The 26,135-nt window shown below is 38.9% G+C and overlaps 4 protein-coding genes across 20 annotated transcripts in view; 2 read left to right on the top strand and 2 right to left on the bottom strand.

The window, feature by feature from the left end:
- Positions 1-7,582, bottom strand: part of LOC146521511 (uncharacterized) — a 44,299-nt gene extending 36,717 nt beyond the window's left edge. For 10 of the 14 annotated variants that reach the window (XM_085154896.1, XM_085154903.1, XM_085154899.1 and 7 more), the window contains exon 1: positions 2,096-2,670. The gene's annotated coding sequence lies outside the window, so the exon portion shown is untranslated. Of the gene's footprint in view, positions 1-2,081; positions 2,678-7,459 lie in introns of those variants that run through there. The other 4 variants (XM_085154898.1, XM_085154910.1, XM_085154905.1 and 1 more) reach the window with 4 other exon arrangements.
- The window catches only part of LOC146521506 (V-set domain containing T-cell activation inhibitor 1-like), a 216,209-nt gene that overhangs the window by 112,988 nt on the left and 77,086 nt on the right, over positions 1-26,135 (top strand). The gene's annotated exons all lie outside the window — the stretch shown is intronic.
- LOC146521510 (Fc receptor-like protein 5) lies at positions 17-17,963 on the top strand. 4 transcript variants are annotated; one of them, XM_085155179.1, is made up of 7 exons: positions 11,017-14,188; positions 14,857-15,570; positions 15,900-15,935; positions 16,228-16,488; positions 16,568-16,813; positions 16,877-17,041; positions 17,419-17,963. In XM_085155179.1, exons 2-7 carry the CDS (start codon positions 15,540-15,542, stop codon positions 17,526-17,528), a joined length of 849 nt encoding a protein of 282 aa, XP_085011305.1. In that variant the 5' UTR covers positions 11,017-14,188; positions 14,857-15,539; the 3' UTR covers positions 17,529-17,963. The 4 variants fall into 4 exon arrangements, 3 of the variants coding, with proteins under 3 accessions (XP_085011307.1, XP_085011305.1, XP_085011306.1); XM_085155180.1 differs by having other exon boundaries at positions 11,017-15,570; XM_085155181.1 differs by lacking the exons at positions 11,017-14,188; positions 14,857-15,570 and adding an exon at positions 18-616 and having other exon boundaries at positions 15,900-16,488.
- LOC146521509 (hepatitis A virus cellular receptor 2 homolog) lies at positions 18,072-25,748 on the bottom strand. The gene is made up of 3 exons (XM_085155328.1): positions 20,678-25,748; positions 19,540-19,866; positions 18,072-19,135 (listed from the first exon to the last, which is right to left on the bottom strand). Exons 1-3 carry the CDS (start codon positions 20,748-20,750, stop codon positions 18,954-18,956), a joined length of 582 nt encoding a protein of 193 aa, XP_085011454.1. The 5' UTR covers positions 20,751-25,748; the 3' UTR covers positions 18,072-18,953.

Here is a 26,135-nt window from a genome sequence, read left to right as displayed (position 1 = left end):
ACGAAAGAGAGGGGAGGAGACGGGTTTTCACAATAAGAGTTTTGTCATTTCTTTGTTTTTGTTTTTCTCTAATTTGACAGACTTAAAGTAACTTGGTCTCAGAAATACAGAAAGATAGAATAACATTTGTAACAGCTGCAATTTTATTTTTCTACCGTGGCAGGCAGGACCTCGGGGCACCCTTACACAGTAACTGATACACGATACATTGTGTAACATGACACCTCTTTGTGGGTGTAGTCCATATGACTTCCTGTTGGAACAGAGCCAACAGTTTGTGACGCAGTGTTTTTAACCAAAGGTCTACATGTTGAATCTGTGTCTAAGAGATATATATAATAAATAATGACTTTATAAAGTTTAATATAACCTGTGTACGCTCTCTGCCCGCAGTGTTATTAACAACTGGAGCTCAGAGTCTCTCTAGCAGCTGCATTTAGTGCATCAGTGACCGACAGAGCAGCGGCTCCTCTCCGCCCCCTCCCAACACTGATGGAGGCAGGAAAAGCTGCCTTCATTCATTAAGAAACGTCTCCACAGTAAAGAGGACCTGAGTTCAGCTACTGACCATCAACTGGAGGACGACACTGAGTGGATGGGAGCAGATCGGACTTTGGTAAGTACCCCGATCTCTCTTTGAAACTAAAAACAGGTCATTTGTCAGCTCGTGCAGCTGTTTTAAAGCATCACCTGCTCAAAAATGGTAACACAAATGGAAACGTGCTGTGAGACGATAGTGCGCTCACAGCCTAGTGTCTTCTTCAGCTAAATACATTTTTCGTCAGTTTAACTTAGATTCCATGTTTTTGCACTTTTATAGGTGCGGTTATATTTCTCCATTACTGTAAGCTACTGTGCGTATATGGTTGCACATACGCATCATCATTATTATTTATTTGAATAGTTAAATGTCTTTTCAAAGCTAGTTTCCACATGGTCTGCTGCGGACCCTGCTCACCACATCTACACTTCAGACAGCTGCAAGTTCAGAGAGTGCCGGTGATAAAGTGGACAATGTGCTGCATTCAGGTGCACCTCGGAAATTCTCAAATCTCTTCTTAAATAGCTTGAAGATTTTCAAAAAATGTGTTGGCTTTGTTTCACTCACGTTTATTAGTTACACAAAACAAATTGCAGACCACATTTACTGTAGTGAGATTAAAATTAAAATTGTACTGTTTGTACCATGTCTACACGTTAAAAACATTATTTGGTATAAACTGTTCCATTTTCTCCTTTGTAAGACAGAAATACGAAGAAACTTTTGTAACATCTGCACTTTGACTCAAATTTTGTCTGTGGTGTATGGATACAAGACAATTACTGTGAGCAGACTATTTCTGTATATATAAATATGGCAGTATTGTACAATACCTTTACTATTGTAAAAGTAATTATATTTTTAAAGTATTTTAATACTCATGGGGAGGGGTAAATAAAATGATATTTATTGTTTTAACTGTTTCATCGTGTGACTTTTCTTTAAATCAAAAGTGTGACTGTAGTTGTGTAAAATGTCTCTTGTGTTCGGGTGAAGTCAAAATGGCTTCCTGTTGGAACAGAGCCAACAGTTTGTGACGCAGTATTTTTAATCGTAAATCTAGATGTTTAATCTGTATCTGAGCCATATATCCAGTAAATAATGACTATATTGATTCCGCTGTGTCTCCCTCTACACTCTCTGCCCGCAAAGTTAATAACACTCGGAACGCAGACGCTCTCCAGCGGCTCTCTGCTCGAGCTCCGGCCGCATTCAGTGAGCGGGAGAGCAACGGCCCCTCTCCGCTTCCTCCACAGACTGATTGAGACGAGAAAAGCTGTCTTCAGTCATTATAAAGTGGATCCACACAGTAACAACGACTCTGAGTTCAGCTGCTGACCATCAACTATCTGCTCCTCTCGTTGCCGCATTCTACGTACATGTACGCGTGCACATATATACACGCAAAAGTGTACTCGCCCTCGTTTGTCCCTTCGTCACACTTTGAGCTGTGAGTTCGTGACCGTGTACTATGGAGCACATTTACGCTGGAACAAATCTACAAACAGCTGATCTGAACGAGAGAGAAAGGAACCCTTACATTACTTCTGTTACCTTAACACGGAGCTTCACACGAAGACAAACAGCAACCACGAAGTTCAGGAAAACGAAAGTAAACGTTGAGCAGGAAGCCCTACCCACACTAGTTTGCTGTTCCCCAAAATAAAATAAAAACATTCACGCACCCTACACAGTTACTTGATGAAATCGGGTACGGTCGATTCCTTATCAAAAGTCATTATTCGTGTGTTGTCCTACATTCAGATGTTCCACATAGATCTCGGGTTACATATAATAAAGCAGCATAGTCTCAAAACGGCCACAAAGTTCCATCAGCCTCAAACAGAGCACCTCAGCCTGGTAAACGGACACCGATTCTTCAGCTCTACGAGTACACACCGTTTTTACACATTAAGTTTGTTAGCTGGATGCTCGCTCTGCTCGTTTTTGACCCGCTTCGCACAGACTGCGGCTCATTATTGAAACGAAACGTCCTCATCTTTGCGCATATACACTATTGGGTTGCTGTGCAAATCACAAGCAGACATTTTCACTCAACATGAGCGAATTTTTGCATGAAGTAAGATACAAGAAAACCTTAGAGTAGATCAAAGGGTCAAAGTTCAAATTAGGACGACTTTTTAGAACAGAGTTCTATTCACTGAGCTTTATTCACTCACTGGTACAATCATAGTGGCGGTTTATATTTATATTATATTTTATATATATATATATATATATATATATATATATATATATATATATATATATATATATATATATATATATATATCATATTTATAAATGAAGGCTAAAAAGGCAACTCAGAGATTTGCCTTTATACACACAAAATGCACAAAATAACACTTAACTCTACAGGCTAATATTATTATGCATGTTTCAAGGCTGATTGAAAAAATGATTTAATAATTCTTTTAATAATTTCCTATATTGAGCATTTGCACACGTTTGGCCTATTTAGTGAAGATGTGTCTCTCCTTTTTTACGTTTTCTGTTTGAATTAATTTGTTATTATTATTATTATTATTATTATTATTATTATTATTATTATTATTATTATTACAACAACACACATCCCAAAAATATTCTGTGTGGAGAGTAGAGCACCAAATGTGCCAAAAAAGAAATAAATACATAATTAAAAATTAGCTGTCACCAATTATTTAAAATTGTAAATAAACAAATCTCTGTGTCAAATTCACAGTTAAATTATTCAATAGATCATTAATTAATATATTATTATATTAAAACATCAAATTATTTTATAGTCAAAATATTTCCTGCAGTGCATTATGAAATATTTTACATTTCTTTATCTTAAATGCCTTAAACTGAACTTCTGTCAGATGTGAACAGTCATTCATGCTCTGCCTTGATTTTCACATTCTTTAATAGTTTTATATTCTTGTCTGCAGCAGCTCTTCCAGAGTCAGTATATTGGTTTGTTTTAATAAATGCGTCTTCCAGTTCAAGCTGTGTTTACTGGTGATCTGGAAGACGTGACAGACAGATGACCGTTCCAAACATGAAGTTTTTAGTTTCTTGGGCTCAGCTGAAATGTATAAATCTGTGTCCTTCTCTTCACATAAAATACTGTGTACAAGTATCTGTCTCTTCCTGATTTCGTTCTTCTTCTTCTTTTTCTGCATATTTCTCACACTTATATGTGTCAGATCTTCAAACACATTTTACACGTTGCAGGTCTAAGAACATCTTTGCCTTCTCTATGCATCAGAATATAAATTATAAATATAATATAGTGTTTAAAATGAGCACAGGCTGTCAGCATATTTAAAAGAATAAAAGACTTGGAGCACAAACTGTATTTTTTAATTTGCTCCAATTTTTTTTTTCACTAAACAGGTTGTTGTTGGTGTGTGTTTGTGTGAAGTGCATAATGTATTTATTCAGGTTTCCTTTTTTTGATGACCTGAAAAATGGAAGAGTGACAAATATTAAAAAAAGAATCTGAGTCTCCCAAAATTCCTCTTCTCTCATCAGGAGTAATTTCAGTTAACATTAACCTCCTGGTTCCAACAATTATGTGGGATTTATTCTCAATGCTCTCTCAGTCAACTTGCTTCTTCTTTCAGTTTTTGTTTCTTCAGTATAGATTATTTCTAGGGGTGCAACGATACTCGCATCGATATTGAACCGTTCGATACAGTGCTTTCGGTTCGGTACGCATGTGTATCAAACAATACAACATTTTTAATTTATTTTATCAACTTTCCTTCTGACGGTGCTGTCTGTGTTGAGCGCTCTGTTGATCTGTGCTCAACAGTGCAGCCTAGGCGGAGTAGTCGAACACAGATCCACTGAGCGCAGGGCAAGCTAGCAAGACAGAAGTTAAGCTCTCTGTTGCAACATGGCAAATTGAACCTCCCCCACCCTCATTCAGATCTGGCGTTTGGAACTATTTTGGTTTTCATGTGACGTGTGACCCTGAAGGTAAGCATGTCATGGACAAAAGTAAAACAGTATGTCGGATGTGCCACACAATGCTCAATTACATGGGTGGGAACTAGTGCGTTAGCGCAGTTAGCTCGTTAATGTGTTGACGCCGTCCAGCCCCACACACGGGGCGATCCGCGGTAGCTCGTTAACGGAGATTTGCCGTGTTGTGGCGTTAATGTCATTTCAGATTAACGCTGACAGCACTAGTGGGAACACAATGAATATGACTGCACATTTACTCCGACATCATCCTAGTGCAAAGACAAGTGGAAGCAGACAAAAACAACAAGCAGGCATGCTACAAACTTTACCCGAGTCATTTAGACAGCCGTTAGCACATGATTCTCCTTATGGGGACCTGATATGTTTAATATGCTGCTGAGAATATAGCCCAGAAGAAGCGTATAGTATAGCTTTTATTTTGGAAAGAGACATTTCTCTGTAATAAACTCTCTTTTCCAAAGATGAGTGATTCCTCAATCAGATAGATTTATTTTTTTATTACTTTGTTGTTTCAGCAACATTAAATTTAAAAACTGTACTTTTGAGTTAAAATATATATTTATAATTTTAATAAATGACAAATTAAAAAGGCATGAACATTTTTTTGTATCGAAAAAATATCCACCGTGACACCAAAGTATCGAACCGAACCGTGAATTTTGTGTATCGTTGCACCCCTAATTATTTCCTTTATCTTCAGTCATCATATAAACATATATATTATAATTATAAATATATTAAATTAGTTGCTTGCAGCTCTCAGGTAAGGCAGGTGACAAGCACAAAGAAGCCATCATGCACGCGAGGGTCTGAGGGCTGAGGGTTTCCCCGGTCGCAGTGAACTGTGCAAGCACTTTTGGAAAAAACAAAACAAAACAAAACAAAAACCCCAGTTCATTTCTGCTCTGTTTTTAGTAAAAGCTCAGTGTTACTGAGAAGCTAAAGTAAGGGCAACTCTGCTCTAAAGGCTTGACATGAAAACAAAATAAATAATAAATAAACACTTGTAGATGCAGCTATCACAACGACATCATTCATAAATTGAGCACAATTTCCTGAATTCATTATGAATTCCAAGACAGGCAAAAATGGGCTTTAGAATGGCAAACTATAATATTTGACTCATAACATTGCAGAAAGTAACAAACGGAATCCGAGTATCATCATCTGTTTTCACTCACTTCAACACATGTCAAAAAAATCATATTTTGCATGGTTGGATCTTAACAAGGTTCTAATTAGAGCTTCAACGTGTAGCAGGCGGATGTTTGCCCTGGTGCAGATGTGCCGCAGAGGTCAGTGGAAGAATCAGCGAGTTTGTCTGTGAATTTCTCATTCCCTGGTAGCGTACTCGTGCTTGGAAGTTAAGGGGTTTTTTTTCTTCCCACGCACTGTACAGCGGACGCTAATGTTTTTGTCACTTTTTATGGAATCAAACATTGCAACATTGCTTGAAAATGTATTCTGAATGATGCGTCAAGCTTTCCTTTTAGCTCTGCATGTTATTTAATTAGTCTTTCCTTACTTTCAGTTTTGTTTCTATTGAAATGTAAATGATAAACCCAGAGTGGTGAGAGTCAATTGGCAGTACGTATTTGTACAAATATGCCATTCAGAATATATTGCTTCAAATTCTGTTGAAATACACTTACATTTTCATCATGGTTTTTTAAATGCACAAGGAGAAAACTTGATAAATACAACCAGTAAGTCTTGTTTTTTTAACATGTTACATATGAAAGAAGTCAATTTTGTCAAAACAAAACATCATTTTTGTGTGGTGTTTTATTTAGAAAAAAATAATCTATTTTGTGATTAAGGAAAGATTAGTAAGAGTAATTTTAAAACTTAGTAGCGGCCGCCATTGTTGGAAACTGGAGTTTGGCTGGGCCGCGCTATGAATTCTGGGATATGGTAGGCCACGAAGGACACACCCGACCCATCCTTCAAATTCGGGGAAAAGGAGGACGCATTTGTCGGCTGCATTTGGAGGAGTCTACGAATTTGGACAGCCTTCGGCGCGTCGCTGTGACGTAATCGGTCTACAAATGCGGCCTCAGGAGGATGCAGCCCATGAATTTGGACACGACCCTACAGTCGCAGAGAGAGCGTCACCCTGTAACCATGGCAACAGTAACGCTGCCGCCTGGAACAACAGAACGTAGCTGTCAAACAAAACCCAAACAGTCCTGACCCGCCACAATATGAAACAGGGAAGTACCGCCGTGTAATCCATTTATTTCAACAAAGTAACTGTATTCTAAATACCACCTTTTTAAACGGTAACTGTAACGGAATACAGTTACTCATATTTTGTATTTTAAATACGTAACGGCGGTACATGTATTCCGTTACTCCCCAACACTGTATTTCACAGTAACATGATGGCACTGAGAGGGCATGTATGGTAGATGGAGAGTGATGCTGACAGTAGAGCAGTGCAAACTGTGTTAAAGTAATAAAGAATCATGCGCATGCGGTGATCTGTTAACACCGTGTCCATCGTGTGTGTGTGTGTGAAAGAGAGAGAGAGCGATATAACAGACCATATTAATTAATGTGGCTGTAAAAACAGTGATGTCATTTCCAGTATCCAGTTTAACTAATCAAACATTAACAATTCTAAAATGAAACTAACGAGCAGCTCATTTAAAAACACATTTTTGTTTTTCTCTTTTAAATATTTATTATTACTTATTAATAAGACAAAAGTATTTCTTATTTGATTTATCAATTAAATAACTGATAGAATATTTGATTAATAAAATAATTGATAATTGCAGCACAGGTTATTATTATTACATAACAGGTTAAGTAATAGTAGTAATAGTTAGGTAGTAGTTTAGGTAAGCTAAATTAATACTGGATTTAAAGTCCATCAGGTGGTTCACTTTGTGATAAATGATCGATTATTTATCAAAGGTTTGGCAAACTGACCTCATATTGGAGCAAACAGAGACCTCCTCCTCCTTAGACACAGCAAACTGATGACTGAACACGAAGAGTTCGTGGACCGATCTGTGAAGCTGTCACCTTTGTCACACAAACCACACACATTCCCAGCCTTTTTCGTGGTGCCTTCAAGGCCCTGCTGAAAACAGGTAAAAAGGCGAATTCATCTGCTTATGGCTCAGATCGCCCATCCTTTTCTATCTTGCCCTTTCCTCTCCTCTCGTGAATTTAATTGGCATAAATATAAACGACGTTAGTAGACGGGAGGCACACATTTGAGCCACGAGGAAAAGTGAGGAAAGTTGAGGAATTAGCTTTCTTTTTCACATGAGGGGTCCATGAAGGCACCACGAGGGGACGTTAAGTTTCGTTTCTGCATCTCAGCTGAGGGCGTCTCCAAAGATCACTGATCAGCCATCGATGTGTAAATGATAGAGCTGAGTTCAGCGTTTCTCACTGATCGACCACTCAGTGATCGATAAGTCGGCGCATGATGGCTTCTTCATCTTCATCGGTGTGTATACTGAAAAGGAGGACTGTTTCCTCTAACATGACGTTAGTTCGCATTAGCTTCAGAGCTGCTTTCCGACTTCCTAAAAACCACCCCAAATACTACAAATATTGGTACTAGGGTACTAGGCGAGGTGGTAGAAGTACTAGTGTTAAAAATAAATGCCCTGAGTCAAGTGTTATACAATCAATCAATCAGAACTTTGTCACATGGAAGGTGCCCTGCAGCGAAATGGAACCCCCCCCCCCCGACCTTACATACACAACGCAGACATCACATGGGGAGACAGGTCGGGGATGTACATTACATTATTACATAAATAAAAATAAATTAATTAAAATTTTTATTATTATTATTTTATTAAATTTAAATTTATTAATTAATTATTAATTTTTATTAAATTTAATTAATTTAAAATATTAATTTTAAATGTTAAAAATAAATTAAATTATTTTAAAAATACATACATTATTACATTATTATTAAATAATGTATTTTGCAATGTGCCTATGTGGATTACTTGTGGATAAAAAAAACCACTGTAGACACAAATGAGCATTGTTCATGTCATTCAGAAACAAAGTGAAAGCAGTTTCAATGTGAGTCTGCTCGCAGGGCAGCTGTGTCATTATGAAGACTGAAGACTCCAGATTATACGTGAATGTGTTTGTACAAACAGAGGGAGAACGCACACATAGAGATCTGATACTCTAACCAGTCTATTCAATGAAACACTGACTGTGATCAGTCTCTTCACCCAGCAGCTGAACTGCATTCCAGTCAAGTACAGATATGTTGACTGTGTACGTATCAGGACTATGAACAAATGTTTGCGTGTTTCTCCTTACTCTCCACACCGTGTGTTTTTAAACCCACCGTGTCCTGTTTATACGAGCAGTGTGAGTGTTTTAAACAGACCTTTGACCTTCATCCAAAGTTTGAGCCTTTTCTCTGCATTTAATTTAAGCATTAATATCTCAGAATACTGTGATGCGTATTGTAACAGTTTGTCAATAAAAAGGCGAGGAAGCTGCTCTTTAAAGGATTTGGGCTTCAAGAGCTGGTTCTTGACCAAAGCTTCCCTCGTTAGCGAGTTGAAAAAAATGGTTGAAGATGTTCTGTTATGTCTTGCGTTCTTCATGAGGATTAAGTCTCTAAACTAGCGGGGCATGTGAAAACACAGACCCAACAGTGACCTCAGTGTGACATTAATATTTAGTTTTATGCTCACTGAAAAGCAAAACTTGGTTTTATTTTAAAGTCTTGTTTATTTCAACAAATCTGTCATATTGAGCTCATGACCTACACCTGTGGTTGTTGTTTTATGAGCTCTGCTGAGACGCTTCGTTCCAGGAAGACTGGGTGTGGCAGTGATTGGACTGCATCACTACAACCACTCCTTCATACATTTGAGCTATAACACACTGAGCTTTGGGGAATTTCTGCAGTGGCCCTCATGCTTTTTCATACCTTTAGATTTGGAGATTATATTTAGGTTATCGGATATATTTGAAATATACTGAAGATCTTTAAATGGAACCAAAGGAGAGAGTGGAACAACTGATCAGGAAAAAACAAACAAAACAACAACTTAATAGATCAATATTTATAAAAAGCAGTGGCAGCAACTGCAGTGGACGCTTCATTGTTTCTAACACTTGGTTTCTCTTCACTGCTCTCTGCGTTACTTCACTTCAACTTCCCTCTTCTCCATGGCTGCTTACAGACCAACAACAGGACAGACTAGATGTTTGTCCCAGGCCATACTGTCCCTGGCGTCTTCATTATTTTAACCCTGACATGCTTCACATAACTGTAAAGCATGTCAGGGTAAAAATAATGAAGAGGCCAGATAAGCACTATGATTGTTGCTCAAGAGTACATGGAACGCTGAAAGAGGAAAACCCAGAGGGAGGCCATGTTGACTAATGATATTCATGGATACAAAACTGGCCTTATATTAGTTTGAAAACAACAAATATATTATTCCTGCTCAGATTATCACTGACACCTTATGGTATTTGCTTCCGGATGTGTGCACCTCCTTGGAAACATAAACCCAGGGAGACAGAGGGGCCGAGGGAGAGACAAAAACACACACGGACACAAAACAAGCAGGCTTCCCGGCAAGGACTTTGCCCAGGGAGAGGGAGTGTTTGCCCACGGAGCCAAACAGGCTAGGACCGCCACTGGCGGAGATCAAAGTTTGTTAAACAGCCTTTGATTTTTAAAAAAATATTTCATTTTTCTTCACATGACTGGATTAATGTGTGATATTTACAGAGGAGATTTGTCAGACAACTCGAAGGAAATTCAAACTATGAAAAAGAATGAAACAAAAGAACAAAAGAAAATCAACCAGGCATGACTGACTTAAAGACAGCAATCCAAAACTGAATCTAACAGATGGGGTTCTGCTCTGAGCTACACCCCATTTCAGTCAAGCCCTGTGAGTTCAGACAATCAGTCATGAATTAAATACGAAATGACTCACAGCAGGAATTCTGTTCAATTTAGTTTTTTTAATATAGCACCAAATCACAAGTGTGCTATATAAGGTGCTTTATATTGTAAGGTAAAGACTCCATAATAACACAGAGAAAACCCCAACAATCAAACAACCCCCTATAAGCAAGCACTTTGGTGACAGTGGGAAGGAAAAACTCCTTTTTAACAGGAAGAAACTTCCAGCAGAACCAGCCTCAGAGAGGGGCGGGGCCATCTGCCATGACCGGCTGGACATGAGGTGATGAAAGAAAAACTGTGCATGAGGTGATCAGTGTGTCATACAAAGACAACAGAAATAAGGTAACAGAGAAAATAATATTTAAGAGAACCTGGTCTGTAAGTACAATCAAGACATACTTAAAAAAAAAAAAAACTTTCCTACCACTCTTGGCACCTTCCTCCAGAAAACTGACCATAAATAAATATATATATAGTTACTTTAAAAAATAGTTACCTATAGTTAGCTTTGTTGAGATGGTTTGTTTGTGGGTTAGTGTTACATTAACTTCAGTTATTATGTACAAATTAAATAATTAGCTTAGAAAATGTAAAGTTTTGTTCACTTTGTAAAAATACTTCATAGATAAAAGGGCACAGATTTAAAGCAGAAAACAAATCACACCTTTAGGACTAAACAACACTGTGGTGCATATTAAACAGTCAGCCCGGTCTCATAGGAAATAAGTAACAGTCACAAAACCAGTGTTTGTGTTCAGTGACACATCTTTTTGTCAAACTCTTTGGTGAGAATAAAGACTTAAAACTCTGACTTTGAAAGAGAGCCAACTGGCATCATCTTCCATCTCTGACCCAGCAGCTTGCCTAAAGGAACACCTTTTTATTTAATATTAAAAACTGAAATTACTGATGAAATGATTTGTTCCACCACCAGCCCTTCCAACCTAAGGATATGGACTCTTTAAAATATTAATTAGTGTTCTGGGAAATGAATCATGATTAGATGTTGTGACAGTTTCATAAAGTGCTGGGAGACTGCATCGGATTGTTTGAGGTAACGTGTACATATATAAGAGTTCAGATCCTTTGACCAGTCGTGTCAAACAGTTTATAACCCTGAGTTTAGGAAAGAGAAATCCCACACCTAGCACATTTTAATCCATGGATCTGATTTCAATTTTTTAAACAGCATGGGAACAAATAGGAAACAGTTTCTGGTTTTTGTACTTTGTCTGGTTCATCGCTTTTACGGTAACGATATGAAGTAACATTTATTTCTGTACATCGTCAGATAATGTCTTGACCCATGCCGAGTGAAAAACATCAAGCCTGGAACAGCAGTGTTTCAAACTTGCTGCAGTCCAACAGGAGGCTGGTATGAATGCTGACTATGTTGTTGTTGTTGTTTTCTGTAGATCAAAACAACAACAACAACAACAGCAACAAGCACAGTAGAAAGTGGCAGACCAACGATGAGTCCAACAGATCCATCCTTCTTCCCTCCATCCTCCTTCCCTCCATCCTCTGTGTGTCCTCCTGTCTGACCTGCAGGTGAGAAACAGGTGTGAGGTGTCAGCTGTCAGGTAGGTGATGAGTGAAGAACAGAACAGAATCCATTTCCTCTTCAAACTGCTGTCAGACATTATCTACTGCACTCTGATCACATCACTCAGACCAGCTGCTTTCTACAAAGTCTCATCAACAACATCTTTAGAAACAAACATCAACAACCAGGAAGCAGCTTCACCTCTGATCACACACACACTCAACTCTACTCACTCACCTGGAGGATCAACAACTCTCAGGTAGACGATGCTGATGTGGACAACACTGTGATTTTCTCTCTTCCGTTGAGTTTTTGTTGTAAAGACATGGCATTGGTATGTTCCAGTGTCATTAATCGTCACATTGTTCAGAATCAAAAACACGTCTCCATCCTTCATCTGTCTGTCCTGCAGATTTTTAAAAGATGGATACTGGTTTTCCAGATCGGGCATCTTATTCCGATACACAAAAACATTCTTCCTTGAGGTCAGCTCTGCTCCACTCTATGATCGTGATGATGTTGTTGTCTGGAGCTCGACATGGCAAAGTGACATCCTGTCCAGACTCAGCTGTGATATTTTTCTGGTCTGAAAGAGGAAACAACACAGAGCCGAGAGGTCAAAGGTCAAAGTAAAACAGTTCACTTCTCCAGAGGACACTGGAGCTAGACACACTGGGTAAACCACCACACAGTGGACACCAGAAATGTTGTTTAACATCTCAGGTTTACTTCTGCCATTTACAACCTTAATTTATGAACTCTACAATCAACAACAGTCCATTGATTATACAGTTAGATTTGTTATGGCGAGTAGAGCCACATACTTATGACCCCGAGCTTCTAATCAAAGGACAAGCAAGTTGTCTTATGTGCCAAAAATTGGGCTCCTATGCTTGTGATCGAGTTTTACATTTATTAAACCGCTGAAAAAATTGTTTACTTGTGTTTAAGATTTCATCCTAAAGAAAATATTTTGATTTTATCTTGTCATCCATTTGTGCCATTAAAAATGAACTCAACTGAACTGGATTCATGTCTTATGAAATTTTAAAGAATTTTACATATTCGTCATTTGTATTACTGCTAGTTATATTTTCAAATAGCTCTCATAGGCCCTGAATTCACGATGTTCTTGACTGAGAGTAGTACAACGCTCCTGTTGCAATTAAATGTGCTATATAAATAATTAAACTATTAAACTATTAGTACAACATACAGGACGTCTACCAGTCCGTGCCCGGCCACTCTCAGTGTTCCTTCACTCTGCCTCTAGACCAGCGGTCTCCAACCTTTTTTGCGCCACGGACCGGTTTATGCCCGACAATATTTTCACGGACCGGCCTTTAAGGTGTTGCGGATAAATACAACAAAATAAAATTAGTACGGTACCGAAAAAAAAGAAGATTTATTCATAACACACATGAAAAGACCCAGGAAAACCGAGTAAACGATAAAAACGATAACAAAATAACGCTGAAAACCGATAAAAACCCTGAAAACTATACATTTCACACCTGAGCCTCAACTCTCGCGGCCCGGTACCAAACGACTCACGGACCGGTCCGAGGCCCCGGGGTTGGGGACCGCTGCTCTAGACGACCCCCCCTAAACACCATCCCAATCACAAGCACTATAAACTACAGCATCTCTAATATGAAATTTAACTCATGCTACTAAATAGGAACAGGATCAACTAAATCCAGAGGATTATTGACACGTCCTACCTGCAGAGGTAAACTCCAGGAGGAAGACAAACAGCGGTCCCAGAGTAATACAGCTGTTACAGGAGGCATTCCCACATGAGCAATCTGACAATCCAGCTGTTTTTATGTCTCGATGTTCCAAATAACTCTGTGTTTATTAAGTCTATATTCAGGTTTATAAAGAAACATGTTTTCTGAGCTAATGAATGACTGAATGGGGGGGAAACCAGTGGCTGTCGTTTTATCACAGAAGGAGGTGTTTGAGCAAAGAATAACAGGATAAAGGGGCAGTACACAAATATTTTTTAATGACTCCAAACTTTATGGCAGCCTTAAGCAGCCCTCTAGTGGAGACAGAACAAAGTGTCCGTCAGCGCATGAAGAAACAGAAGTACATATTTCCTGTGTTATGATACTTACAGACTTTTCCCCCTCCTTTCTTTCCTTTCTTTAATGAAACTAATAAAACTGACTGGCCACTTTATTGGGTACTGTAGCTGCCCACTTGGAATGACCACTCGTGACGCAGAGAGCTTCGACTGATGCATCTTTATTCTCTCCTCTTTAAACCACCGACAATATGGCACCGTGAAAACTATAAAGATGCACAAACAAATACCATTAAACATTTAAGTAGAAAGTGCAGAAATGTTCACATTTTACTATAGAAAATTATTTTGATTAACTCAAATAGTGACATTGACATAAATCAAGTTTTTAAACTATTTATGTTACAGCATTTAATAAAATGAATTAACAACAACCTTTCTGTCTCTTAAATACATAAACAATCATTTGCATCATTAAACAAACCTCTTTCTGCTTCCAAGGGTGCTAATCATGCTGAACCAGCTAGCCAACCTCCTCCATGCACATCTCTTAGCCAGTCTTTCCACACCACAAACAAATGACATGAATATACAATAAAAAACGAATTCAACCACATTGAGTAAACTTTCAGAGTTATAGCATGTGAATAAAATACATAGTTTGCACGAGTATTTTCAAAATTAAACGTTTTTACTCACTCTGAAGCAACGTGTTTGTGTCGTTTCGCTGAGAACAGAACAGGAAGTCTGACACAATAAAAGAGGAAGTGCCAAGGTACTCTTCAAAATAAAAGCGCAAAGTAAAGTGGCTTTGCCGGCATTTACAGGTACAGGTTGCTGATATATGATAGCATCACACTGTTGCTGCAGATTTGTAGCCTGCACATCACTGACATAAATCTCCCGTTCTAAAAACACCCAGAGCTCCTCTTTTGGACTGAGATGTAGTGTTTGCAGAGGCCAGGTGAGTACAATGAACATCCATCAGATGCTTTCCTATTCTTATCACATCCATTTATTCATGCGTGTGCATGGAAACATGTGTATGCATGGAAATGGATGTGGGAAATATGAGAGCCAGAGATAAAGGAACATGTCTGAACAAATCCATAACAAAGACATAAAAAGGATGTGTCAGAAGAGTACACCGTCCTTCCACTACTTTCCTGCAGATGAGTCGAGGAGAAAGATTATGGCAGGTCAACCCTTAATAAGGCAAAGACTTTGGAAATGTGTGTCTCCCACTGATGACAAGGACCAATCACAGTGTTGGTCTTTGTTTTATCTGTTTCTGACAGTCAGTGGTTAAAGCAGCCTGATTACTGCAGTCACACATCAATAATCAAACCACCTGCAGATCACTTCCTCTCAGCTGAACCACAGTCATGCACAGAATAATGCGAGCGTTATTGCGTTAGCTGAAAACCACAACTCTGGCATCCTGTCACAGAGGAGGGTTTGACTTTAAGTGTCTGTGAAGTGTAAACGTGTTGATATCACCGAGAGTGGGATGAAGAACACATCTGTGCTGTGGCTGCTCTGTAAGTACACTGCAATGATTATTTATGAAAATGTCAATTCTCTATCACAAACATCCAGGTTGGTGTAGAATCAGAGAGGTATTAGATCAGTTTTCATCAGGGGGAATGAGAAGAGGAAAGAGGGTCAAGAGGAACTCAACAATCTTCAAAACAAAAACTAACTAAAGTAAAAGATATGGAGTAAAAATGCTTAATATACATCGAAATTTCCTCATGAGTGTGCTTGTTCTGCATCAGTGTGTAACTCACCACAGTCTGGTGGTTACCTGTTTTCTCTACTCTCTGGTAAATGTCAAACTCAAATCAACCTGAGTGTCATTTCTCTTTAGTTCTCATCTCACTGCTGAGCTGCTCAACAAACCAAGGTCAGTAACCTTCTTCTGTGACAGTTTAAACGTGACATAAACGACACCTAAAGTCCTTTTTTGTGCTTTGCAGTAGCATGATGTGATAATCATCACAGTAATTTATCACTGGGTATGGTAATGATTGACCTTGTTATAGCTTCAGTTTCACTAAATCATCCAGTATTTGATATATATATATATGTATATGATGTTAACCAGAGACACAGATTATCTGACACTTATTGGGTGATTGTTATTGACAACAAGAGGATAATTTAGTTTGTGTACTTGATGTATATCCTCCTCACAGCTCGTCTGACTGTGAGTCCCAGCAGCTCTCAGCTGTTTGAAGGAGACTTTGTGTCTCTGAGCTGTGAGAAGGACGACAGCTCTGCTGGATGGACTCTGAGGAGAAACACAAGCACAGAAACCAGAGCTGAGTGTGACAAGTGGGGAAAACCAGCTGGTTCTTCCTGTAACATCAGCGGTGTCCTCTCATGGGACAGTGGAGTTTACTGGTGTGAGTCCAGAGAGGGTCCCATCAGTAACATGGTTAACCTGACAGTCACTGGTAAGCTGAGTGTGTGGAGTTAGTGTTGATGAAGCTGTGTGTAAATGGATGAAATGCTGTAGTTTGTCTCTGTGTTGAGGTGGATCAGTGATCCTGCAGAGTCCTGTCCTCCCTGTGATGGAGGGAGATGACGTCACTCTGCTCTGTAAAACAAAGACCACTCCCTCCAACCTCCCAGCTGCTTTCTATAAAGATGGCTCCCTCATCAGGAAGCAGCCTACAGGTCACATGACCATCCAGCATGTTTCCAGGTCTGATGAAGGCCTCTACAAGTGTGACATCAGCGGTCATGGAGAGTCTCCATCCAGCTGGATCACTGTCACAGGTGAGGAGCTTCACTTTGATTTCACCTCTTTTTTCACCTGAACATGTGAGATTCTCTATGCAGGTAAACCTACAACCACAAGCTCATTCTTCACTTCTACAACCCCACCCCCAGCTTCTGCCCATCCAGATGACCTTGTGTTGAGAGTTTTCTTCTACCTGGTGGTGTTCACTCCATACTTCATCTCTACTCTCCTCGTGGTGTCTTTGTATCAACACAGAGCCAAAGGTAACAGTCTAAATTACCTTGATTACATACTGTGATCAGTTCAATGTAAAAAAGTTTAATTGCGTGCTTTTTCTTTTCGTGCCCCATTCTTGTGGAACAACCTCCCTCAAAATATTAGGCAGCCATGCTCTGTGGAGGTTTTAAAACTAAGTTGAAGACACATCTGTTTACCCTATCTTACATGTCTTAAATCTGTCTTTTAGTTTTTAAATTCTTACTGTTTTTAACTTGTACTGCTATTTATCCCTTTTATTTATTCATCTTTTTAGTTTCAAATAGCTGTTCAGCACTTTGTTTAAAAGCGCTTTAAAAATAAAGTTATTATTATTATTATTATTATTATTATTATTATTATTATTAATTACCTCATCTAACAGGAAATGATGAGCTCATCTCTAAGGTAACAGCCCCGCCCACTCAGGCTGGGCAGAGATCAGCTAAGGACTTCGATGACATCGTGGCGGTCACCACTGAGCATCACTTCTGAGCTTCAGAGACTCAGTTCACGATATCAGATCACTGTGTTTGAATTATATGTGAAATCACTGCTTTAAGATGGAACTAAAATGTAAGATATACACACTCTTCATTTTAGTGCAATTTAAGAGTTGTTGCAGAAGTCAATGAAACTGCTATCTTTGTGAACTGTTGGGTTATGTTTATATTTCTGGTATCCTCTTGAAACTTGGTATCACGGTGGCAAAATGTGTAACGTTTAACCAGATTTATTGAAAACCGGATGAATTGGCATCATTATTTGGCAAAGTTAACATATAAACAAGTGTGACAGCCAAAGAAAGAAACCAAAACTCCTGCCCTCCCACTTTCAGGCCACCTTATCAGACTTCACACAAGAAGAATCAAGGAGGCTTACTGAAAAAGTAAAAGTGTGATTTAAATATTTAATATATTATTACTATATTATAATATTATTATTACTATATTATAATATTATTATTATTTATATCTATTGAAAGAGTTGTTAACTAGAGACTTGACTAACAGTGTCTAAATTTAGAAGCATGAGACATTAAACATACCTGTCCAGCCTAAAACACTCTTAAATGTGAAATCATACATTTAAACAATATCATTATAGCTGATTAGCTTTCCTTTCATCATGATCACCTGTTTTAATCTGAATCTCTTATTCGATGATTTTCCTTCTGATTCTCTACCATGTGACCTTCACCTTGGTGTGTTTGTCACTAAGAGTCAGACTTATGAGTGAAAAATGCTTTTACTGTTTAAAAATGAGAAATGTTCTACAGATGGATGTGAACCTGTCAGGACAAGGTGGCTTAAAAGTAATGAGAAACTCTCAGTTGCTCCTAAATTTCACTGAAATTTAATTAAGCCTGAACATTTACGCCCTCCACATCCTTTTGAATATCATATGATTAAATGTTTGAATATGATTTTGCAAAGTTTCGTGGTTGTTAGCAATGCCCACTGTGTCTGATACTGAAAACATAAATGTGCCAAGAAACAGAAATTCACAAATTTAGTCAGTCACGGCACACCTTAAAAACAAAACAAAAAAACATTTATTTTATGTATTTACAGCAAACGTATTTAAAAAAAGTATTAACTGGACAGAATTTTGAGTCCCGCATAGTAGACTTGGTGTTTGTTCTTCCTGCCACATGATGCATTTGTTTCCACCCATCGGGGACACTTGTTAGCATCATCCTCCAGCTTCATTGTGCTAACGTGTTTATAATAACCTCCCCATAGCTCTGGAGCTAGCTACCAGGCACGACACGATTATTTCCCAACTTCTACAACACTTCAAATACTGGCTGCTGTTTAGTTTTGTTCAATGGACCATTTCTAACTTTCAGTGATGGCACATTGTTCGCGTTTGTAAAACCGAAGAAGAATTTGTATCCATATATGACTAATGATGTACTTAAGTGGGGGCATACTTTGCTTTGTTCCTTTGTCTTATGTACATTAGAACAACAAGAGTAACAATGACAATAAAAAGTAACACAGCACACACAGACACATCATCTATATTTGAAGGAGACCTGTCCTCATCCCCTCTGTCCTTGTCTCTCCACATCTGTTTATCCTCTTCATCCATGACACCTGCAGAGCAGACGCAGTGTGAGGACAAATGTAACAGTTGTGTACTTATTACATTAGTATTGTCACCCTTTGAAACATGTCAGCAGCTCGTTCAGAGGCTTTGGGGCACATGAGAAGAAATAAAATCAACCAAGCTGAATTTTTTTGTATTTGTTGATATCTTTTTCCCGTCTCGTCACACTGAACCGAACATGCCTCAGCTCAGCAGGAAGTGAGTTTGAAAGCACAAGAATCAGACGAGATCATCTGATGATGGCCTGCTCGTTTATGACCTAATAACCTTTTGTGTTATTAAAGGTTATGTAGGACAGCAGGTGCAGGTTTCACTGGGGACTTTGTAGCACTGTGGTACAATTAGGCTGAGTGGCTGTTAGATAAATTCCACCTCTATCAACTATCCTCACCTGAAGCTGTGATGTTGAGCATGATGAAGCACTTAAGCTCATCGGTACTTTTGGTGAATAAAATCCGACACTGGTATGTTCCTGCGTCACCGACGCTGAGGTTCTTTAGAGTTACAGAAACGTCTCCATCCTTCATGGACGGCGCTCTCAGCTCCACTCGGCCTTTAAAGGACTCGTGCTGGTAGCGCCCGTTTCGGAAGAAGAACACGTACTCGTTGGACTCAAACTCAGGTCGGCGCCACTCCAACACGGCAATCTCTGAGTCTGCTGGATGGTGACACTGAAGAACGGCATCTTTTCCAGGCTCCACGTTAACCTCTGTGGGATCTAATGAAACACTGACTGTTTAGTGTGAACGCCGGGAGTAACTAAGGGAAACAGACAAGATGCATACAAGGCAAAAATCCAGAGTTTCATCCAGTTTAGAGGCACTTTGTCTCTGCAGACTTTTTAAAAATATTTTAAAGAATTTTAAAATGATTTTTTTTAACTTTTAAAATGTACAAAGCAACACTACCTTTATTTCTTATTGAACACCACTGACACATCTAGCTGGCTCTTAGTAGGTGTGGCCAAAACTCCAGATTATGAGCAATCCCAGTTAGTAACCCCGAACAGGTGAAAGTTTATTTAATGGGTTTTATTTAGAAGGCTTAAAAATAAACTAATAAACAATATTTTTTTAAGTTATTAAAAGACAAGAAAAATAGAGTCTCATATAATTACAGGATGTGTTTTTGCTTTCACACTTTCATTCTAGCAGTTTCTGGTTTCATCTGCTTCAGACCGTCACATTAAAATGAGGTCACATGACTCAAAATGAGCCCTGCTGCCTGCACCAATCAGAGATGTTATTGGATGATGACGATGATAAACTTGTGATTAAAAAACACAACACAAAAAAGCAAAAATGTGAGAATAAAATGCAAATCCGCTGCAAACTTTAAGGTGGACACTAAAGTGTAGTAATCGTCACCTTTGCCTACAGCCCACCTGACTGCAACACTGACAAAGTCAAGACTTTTTTATACTCTTGATTTTGTTGTACGTGTTCACAGTGAGAGTAAAGGTGAATCAGTTAAAGAGCACAGTCACAGGGACACGAGGCCGCTGCTTTAATAGAAGAGTAAAGTCTCACCTGTACACACGAGCAACAGAAGGCAGGCAAACAGCAGAATCCAGAAGAGCATCGCAGATGTTCCTGAACGCATCTCTCATTGCTCTACAGATCTCAGATCAGGTTGTTAACAGAGAAGCTGAACAGGCTATGAGTCTATAACACCCACAACACCCACGTCAAGTGGGTGTTTCCTTCTAGGAGATTTATGAGTGACGGACAGTCACATGACTTACAGGGATATATATATTTTTTAAATAAGATTTTCAAGCTCACATCAAGCCCTCGTGCCACAACTAAGTTTGACTTATTTGCCAATTAAAGTCTTTTGTTGAAAGGATTCCTGAACTGACCGTTCATCACCGTTCATCGTTCATCACAGAAACATTAAAAAAGAAGAAATCTGTAAAACTGAAACCACTGAACGAGACCACGTCACATGACTGTATCATGTGACGTGGTCTCGTTCACCACAGAGTAAAGCAAGGAGAGATACAGAAATAATCAAAGTACTTTAGGTATTTCAAATTTTGCTATATCATTACTATTTAAATATTTAGCGACTTTAAATATTTAAATAGTGTAGATATAGAGATATTTTAATGAATGAGCACATTGTAGTTATTATGCTTTGTGGGATTTTTATAGTGTTATTTTTAGTGCTTTTTCACCCACATGTAATTGTCAACAACAGCTCTGAGGTTTCCAGTTTCCTGTTTCTGATGAAAGTTTCCCTGCAGGGTTAATAAGACAAGTAAAGAAAGACTTAAGTTTTACATAAGTGTCTTTACAACAGTAAATATAATTCTTATTGTTCTGTTCACCTGTGTACTCTATTTGTAGTTTGATTAGGTTAATAATTTAGTAGTTTTGTAGCTGTAAACATCCTGACATGTTGGCTTTATGTTTTCCATGACTGACGGCTCTGTGGTTAATCATGTGCTTCCTCTTCTGTCTTCAAGTCACTCGACAGCTCTGACAAACAGAAGCTGTCAAACTGTCACTGCGGGCCATATTTTAGACCTAGCTTCAGTCCAGACATCACTTTTCTTCTTCCATTATAGAGAAAGTAAACAGGGTTCAACACACAAATTAAGGAAAGGTTTGTTCAAAATCAATGAATTAAAAATAATTTAATAATATTTTATGATTGACCTGCAAAAGATATTTTAAACAACATTCTGTCTTTATCAATTATTTCAGTTTTTTGTGTATTTATTTTTGTATGTTTGCTGCTGTGATTGAGTTTCCATCTTGTTCTTTTTCACTGTTTGACACACAAAACATAAAACAATTATAAATATTATTTGACTACAGTATGGATGGAACGCAATGTTTTAATGATGCCAGTAAGTATAATGTTATGTATAGTTTATTGTGTGGCACTATGCTGTTAACGCTACAACTGTGAGCTGGCACTTTTACGGGGTCAGTAACCTTTGGTCTCACTTTTTGTTCTTCTTTGTGCTCATAGCTTGTGGTCAGAGAGAGAGAGGCAGGGGAATCCACAAAGAGCAAAAATAGCTTGACCTCAGCCACAGACTGGAAGCAGCAGGAACGTCTTTCAGCGGTTTCAGAACAAACTGTGTAAATGTGCCGTTTCAGGAAAGTTAAGGACCTACGCCTCCTACTTACATGTGCATTATCACACCTGGTGGATATATTTAACCTCTTTCACAGAACAACCATGTTAATTTCCTGTAATATTAGTGCCACAGAAGAGTAGTGCAGTTATATATATATAAAGTTAGAGTGATTCCTGTGTGTGTGTTGCACCAATTGCTGAAGCAGTTACAAGAATCTTTGGCCACAAAGTGATTGGTGAGTGTCATGGTGGGAACCCCAAACCAGATGGTGGACACCGGAGGTGAAGGCAGCCGTCACACTAAAGAAGAAGAAGAAGAAGAGTGTTATTGGGTTTGGTTAGCCTGTGGGTCTTTGGAGGCAACTGATGGGTACCAGCAGCAAACTCACCATGCTGTAGTCACGGTGTATAGTGGGCGTGGGTTGGGTTCATTTAATGATTACAGTGGACATAAAAATGAGCATGACTCAATATCCAAATATAGAATAGCAATAGAAGTAAGTATGTAAACACTGTAAAGAGGAATAATATTTACTGGTGTTACATGGATTAGTATTATATCCATTCATGCTTTAAGTTATGATCTTTTTCAATAGATGTTCAGATCCTGTAAAGTGAGGAAAACCTATTACTCCACTAATAATCCTCCTTTATGCATAATGTGTTGGATTTTCTTATAAGAATAAATGGAAATGATCTCTAGGAGCAAATGCATCAGTGATACATCTCTTTATACTGTAATCATGTGGTCATTTGAAAAAAGTCTGTTAGTCTGACAGAACTCCGGGTCATGTATGTAGGTAAAGTCACCAGCTTGCAACCTTTTGTCTGCTGTGTCCAGATTAAACCATGGTCTCGTGCTGCCATCTACTGATAGTAAAGTGCAACAACAGGCTCTCCAACTAATCTTCCACCACTGAAACTTTAATATCTCTCGCGTTTTATGAATGCGGAGCACCGTTTTTGTATCTGATATGGAAGGAAATTCGCACTCACACATATAAACGTCAAAAAATGTCTTTTGTAATTAGTTTTTTGCAGGCGTGTTCACACCTGGTGATGTCTGGTGGTCTTACATCCAAGTCCTAACTGGGTCCAACCTGCTCAGTGACGTCACACAGGACCAGGAGAGCTCAGCTCTTAAAAAAAAGCCCTGTCACACCTGTTTTAACTGACACAGAACACCACAAAAATCTAACGTCAAATATGTGTTCACATTTTTGATTTAATTAAAGTAATATACACTCACTGGCCACTTTATTAGGTACACCTTCCTAATATTGTGTTGGACCCTTTTTTGCCTTCATACTGCTTTAATTGTTTATGGCAGAGATTCAACAAGGTGCTGGAAACACTTCTCTGCAATTTTTGGTCCATCACTCGGTTCCACCACGACCCAAAGGTGCTCTACTAGATTACGATTTGGTGACTCTGGAGTGTGGGCTATTTGAGTGCAGTGAACTCATTATCATGTCAAAGAAACCATATAACACTCAGGTCGGCTGTGATGTATAACACTCAGTTTTTGTGTCAAGAAAATCCTCCACACGTCACACCACAGGCTGAACTGTTGGTGGAAAGCAGGATGGATTCATGATTAAGATAAAAGAGTGTGTGTAGATGATTCAGCACCTACAACTCTGAAGAAGATGACAGTGGAAAAGAAGGCCAGGTCAACTGGAAACAGTTGCGTGTAACGAGTGTTTGTTTGAGGTCAAATGCAGTCTGGAGGAGAGGGGACAAACAAAAGCAAATATGTGCCAAACATTAATGTAAATCTTGAAACCAGCACATTTAATCAGACTGTCGTTAGCTTTTAATGACTGACTTAGCAGCAACACACACACACACACACACACACACACACACACACACACACACACACACACACACACACACACACACACACACAGCTACATAAATGGCTCTAAGTGCATTCACATGTTGAATAAAAAAGATTACATGTTAATGTTTTGTCAGTACCCTTATTTTATTGTGTAAGGAGAAAAACCTCAGGAAAGCAAAGAATCACGGGCCCAGAGTTAATTCATGTACATGGGCGAATCCTGTGCAGGAAAGCGCCCAGGCATCTGGTCAGACTTTATTATATACTGCCTTACTCACGTAACACTCATGGGTGGAGTACAAGTTAGGAAAAAACAACTTCTTATCTGCTGATTGCATACGAGGCTGCACAGGATGAAGCCTTGCAAGACGAAGATGGACAAGTTGATTAACGATCTTGTAGTGGGTTAGAACAATACACGTGGGTGTTTGTCTAAACTTGAGCAACTTCCTCATGTGATCACTTTGTTGCAGCTAAAGAATTTGCTGACACGCTATGTACAGGCATTTCTGTGCAATTTAAATAAGCTAAACATAAAGGTAATAAGGTCAAATCTTTTCACATTCCAGCCTGTTTTTAGCAATTTGAATTGTACGGCAAAACACATATCATTTATCAGGACATAACTTCTTACAACATGTATTTTCAGTTAGTTCATCATAGAATAGAATTCAGTTAGTTCAATAGCTGGTTTTTATGGGCAACTTAGACACTTGTATCAGAGTCTACATCATAGTCATCAGTAAGTAACTACTTGTCTTTCACATTTTTAGTTACTACATAATTAGTTGCACTTCATCTTCATTTAACGTCCTTGGACTCCCTCTGTGCTGTCGATGGAGCTTGGCACGCTCCCCTCATCCTTCAGGTGCCCGTCTGTTGTCCAAAATCTCCTCTGTTGGCCTCTGGAAATCCCCCTTGGCACAGTTCTCATTCCAACGCAGCTTCGTGGTCCTTGCTGCGGCTCCAAAGTCTAATCTCATGATGGGCCCCAACCAGCTCGACCTTTGACCTCAACCACTGCCTGGGCTGTCAGCTATGCCTGGAATGGTTCTTGCTTCTCACCGGGCCTCTGAAGATTTCTCAGGAGATGACTGCTGCACCTGTATTTCCTTGCTAGGAGGAAAAACTTCTATTTGGAGAGCATGTCAACAATCATCAAACCACATTCTTTAGTTCAGTGAACTTCACTTATAGGCCATCAAAGCCTCATCTGAACATGGATGCACCACTTGCATAGGTTTGATACCCGTTGAATGAACTGTTAATCACACAAATCGCTGCAAAAATCATATAAAATATAGTTTAATGTTAATTCATTGTTTCATGTTAATCCTGGACCCCTCCTCTTGACGCATGGAGACTCCCATGAGTCAACTCATCAAAACCAGATTCCTGTCTTAAAGAAAAAGGTTAGCTAGATCATGTCCCAGGCAACATCAGGGCATCTCCCCCTCTGGAGCAGCACCACCTCGGACCTATAATCCTGCAATAAAAGATGTTAGTGTGATTTGCATATTAAGTTTGCTTAAAAACTGGCTCCGCCAGGAGCCTGCATACACACCATCATGGCCTGAAAAACAAGATCTGGAAGTGAAATCAAAATAACCTTCACATTTTCCCCAAAACACAGTGTAACAGCATCACCACTCATAGCCTGTAAACACAGTTTCTTCACACATAAACCCAGAAATCCTGTAGTAGAAAAACATTAACTAGTTGTCCTGTTATAAATCACATGATCAAATCACAAGAAGAATTGTAATGCTGTAGAAAAGAAATGTAAATGTTAGCGCTGCGCGGGTGTATACACTCTTTCTCACAGTAATCTCTATGAACAACACAAACCCATGAATAACACACCCCTGGTAGATTCACAGACACAGAAAGTGGCATTTAAAAGTTAAATCGGTATGCAACCTCGGATGTTGCTGTCATCTTTCTGCTCCTGTAAAAAGAAACACATAAATTCATCCACCCTTTTGGCCTGTCTAGGTGGAGGTTAACTTTGAGTCGTGGTCAAGTCTTGTCAGGTTTTTACCAGTCAG

The sequence above is a fragment of the Neolamprologus multifasciatus genome, chromosome 3 (genome assembly GCF_963576455.1).
Source record: "Neolamprologus multifasciatus chromosome 3, fNeoMul1.2, whole genome shotgun sequence".
Taxonomy (NCBI): Eukaryota; Metazoa; Chordata; class Actinopteri; order Cichliformes; family Cichlidae; genus Neolamprologus; species Neolamprologus multifasciatus.
This window is presented reverse-complemented; position numbering and strand designations above follow the sequence as displayed.

Coding starts and splice junctions, on each gene's coding strand:
- LOC146521510 (XM_085155179.1), top strand. CDS start 15,540: ATGAAGAACACATCTGTGCTGTGGCTGCTCT. Junction 15,571..15,899: donor ATCTGTGCTGTGGCTGCTCT/GTAAGTACACTG, acceptor ATTTCTCTTTAG/TTCTCATCTCACTGCTGAGC. Junction 17,042..17,418: donor GTATCAACACAGAGCCAAAG/GTAACAGTCTAA, acceptor CTCATCTAACAG/GAAATGATGAGCTCATCTCT.
- LOC146521509 (XM_085155328.1), bottom strand. CDS start 20,750: ATGCGTTCAGGAACATCTGCGATGCTCTTCTGGATTCTGCTGTTTGCC. Junction 19,867..20,677: donor TCTGTTGCTCGTGTGTACAG/GTGAGACTTTAC, acceptor GTGTTTCATTAG/ATCCCACAGAGGTTAACGTG. Junction 19,136..19,539: donor GCTCAACATCACAGCTTCAG/GTGAGGATAGTT, acceptor TCTGCTCTGCAG/GTGTCATGGATGAAGAGGAT.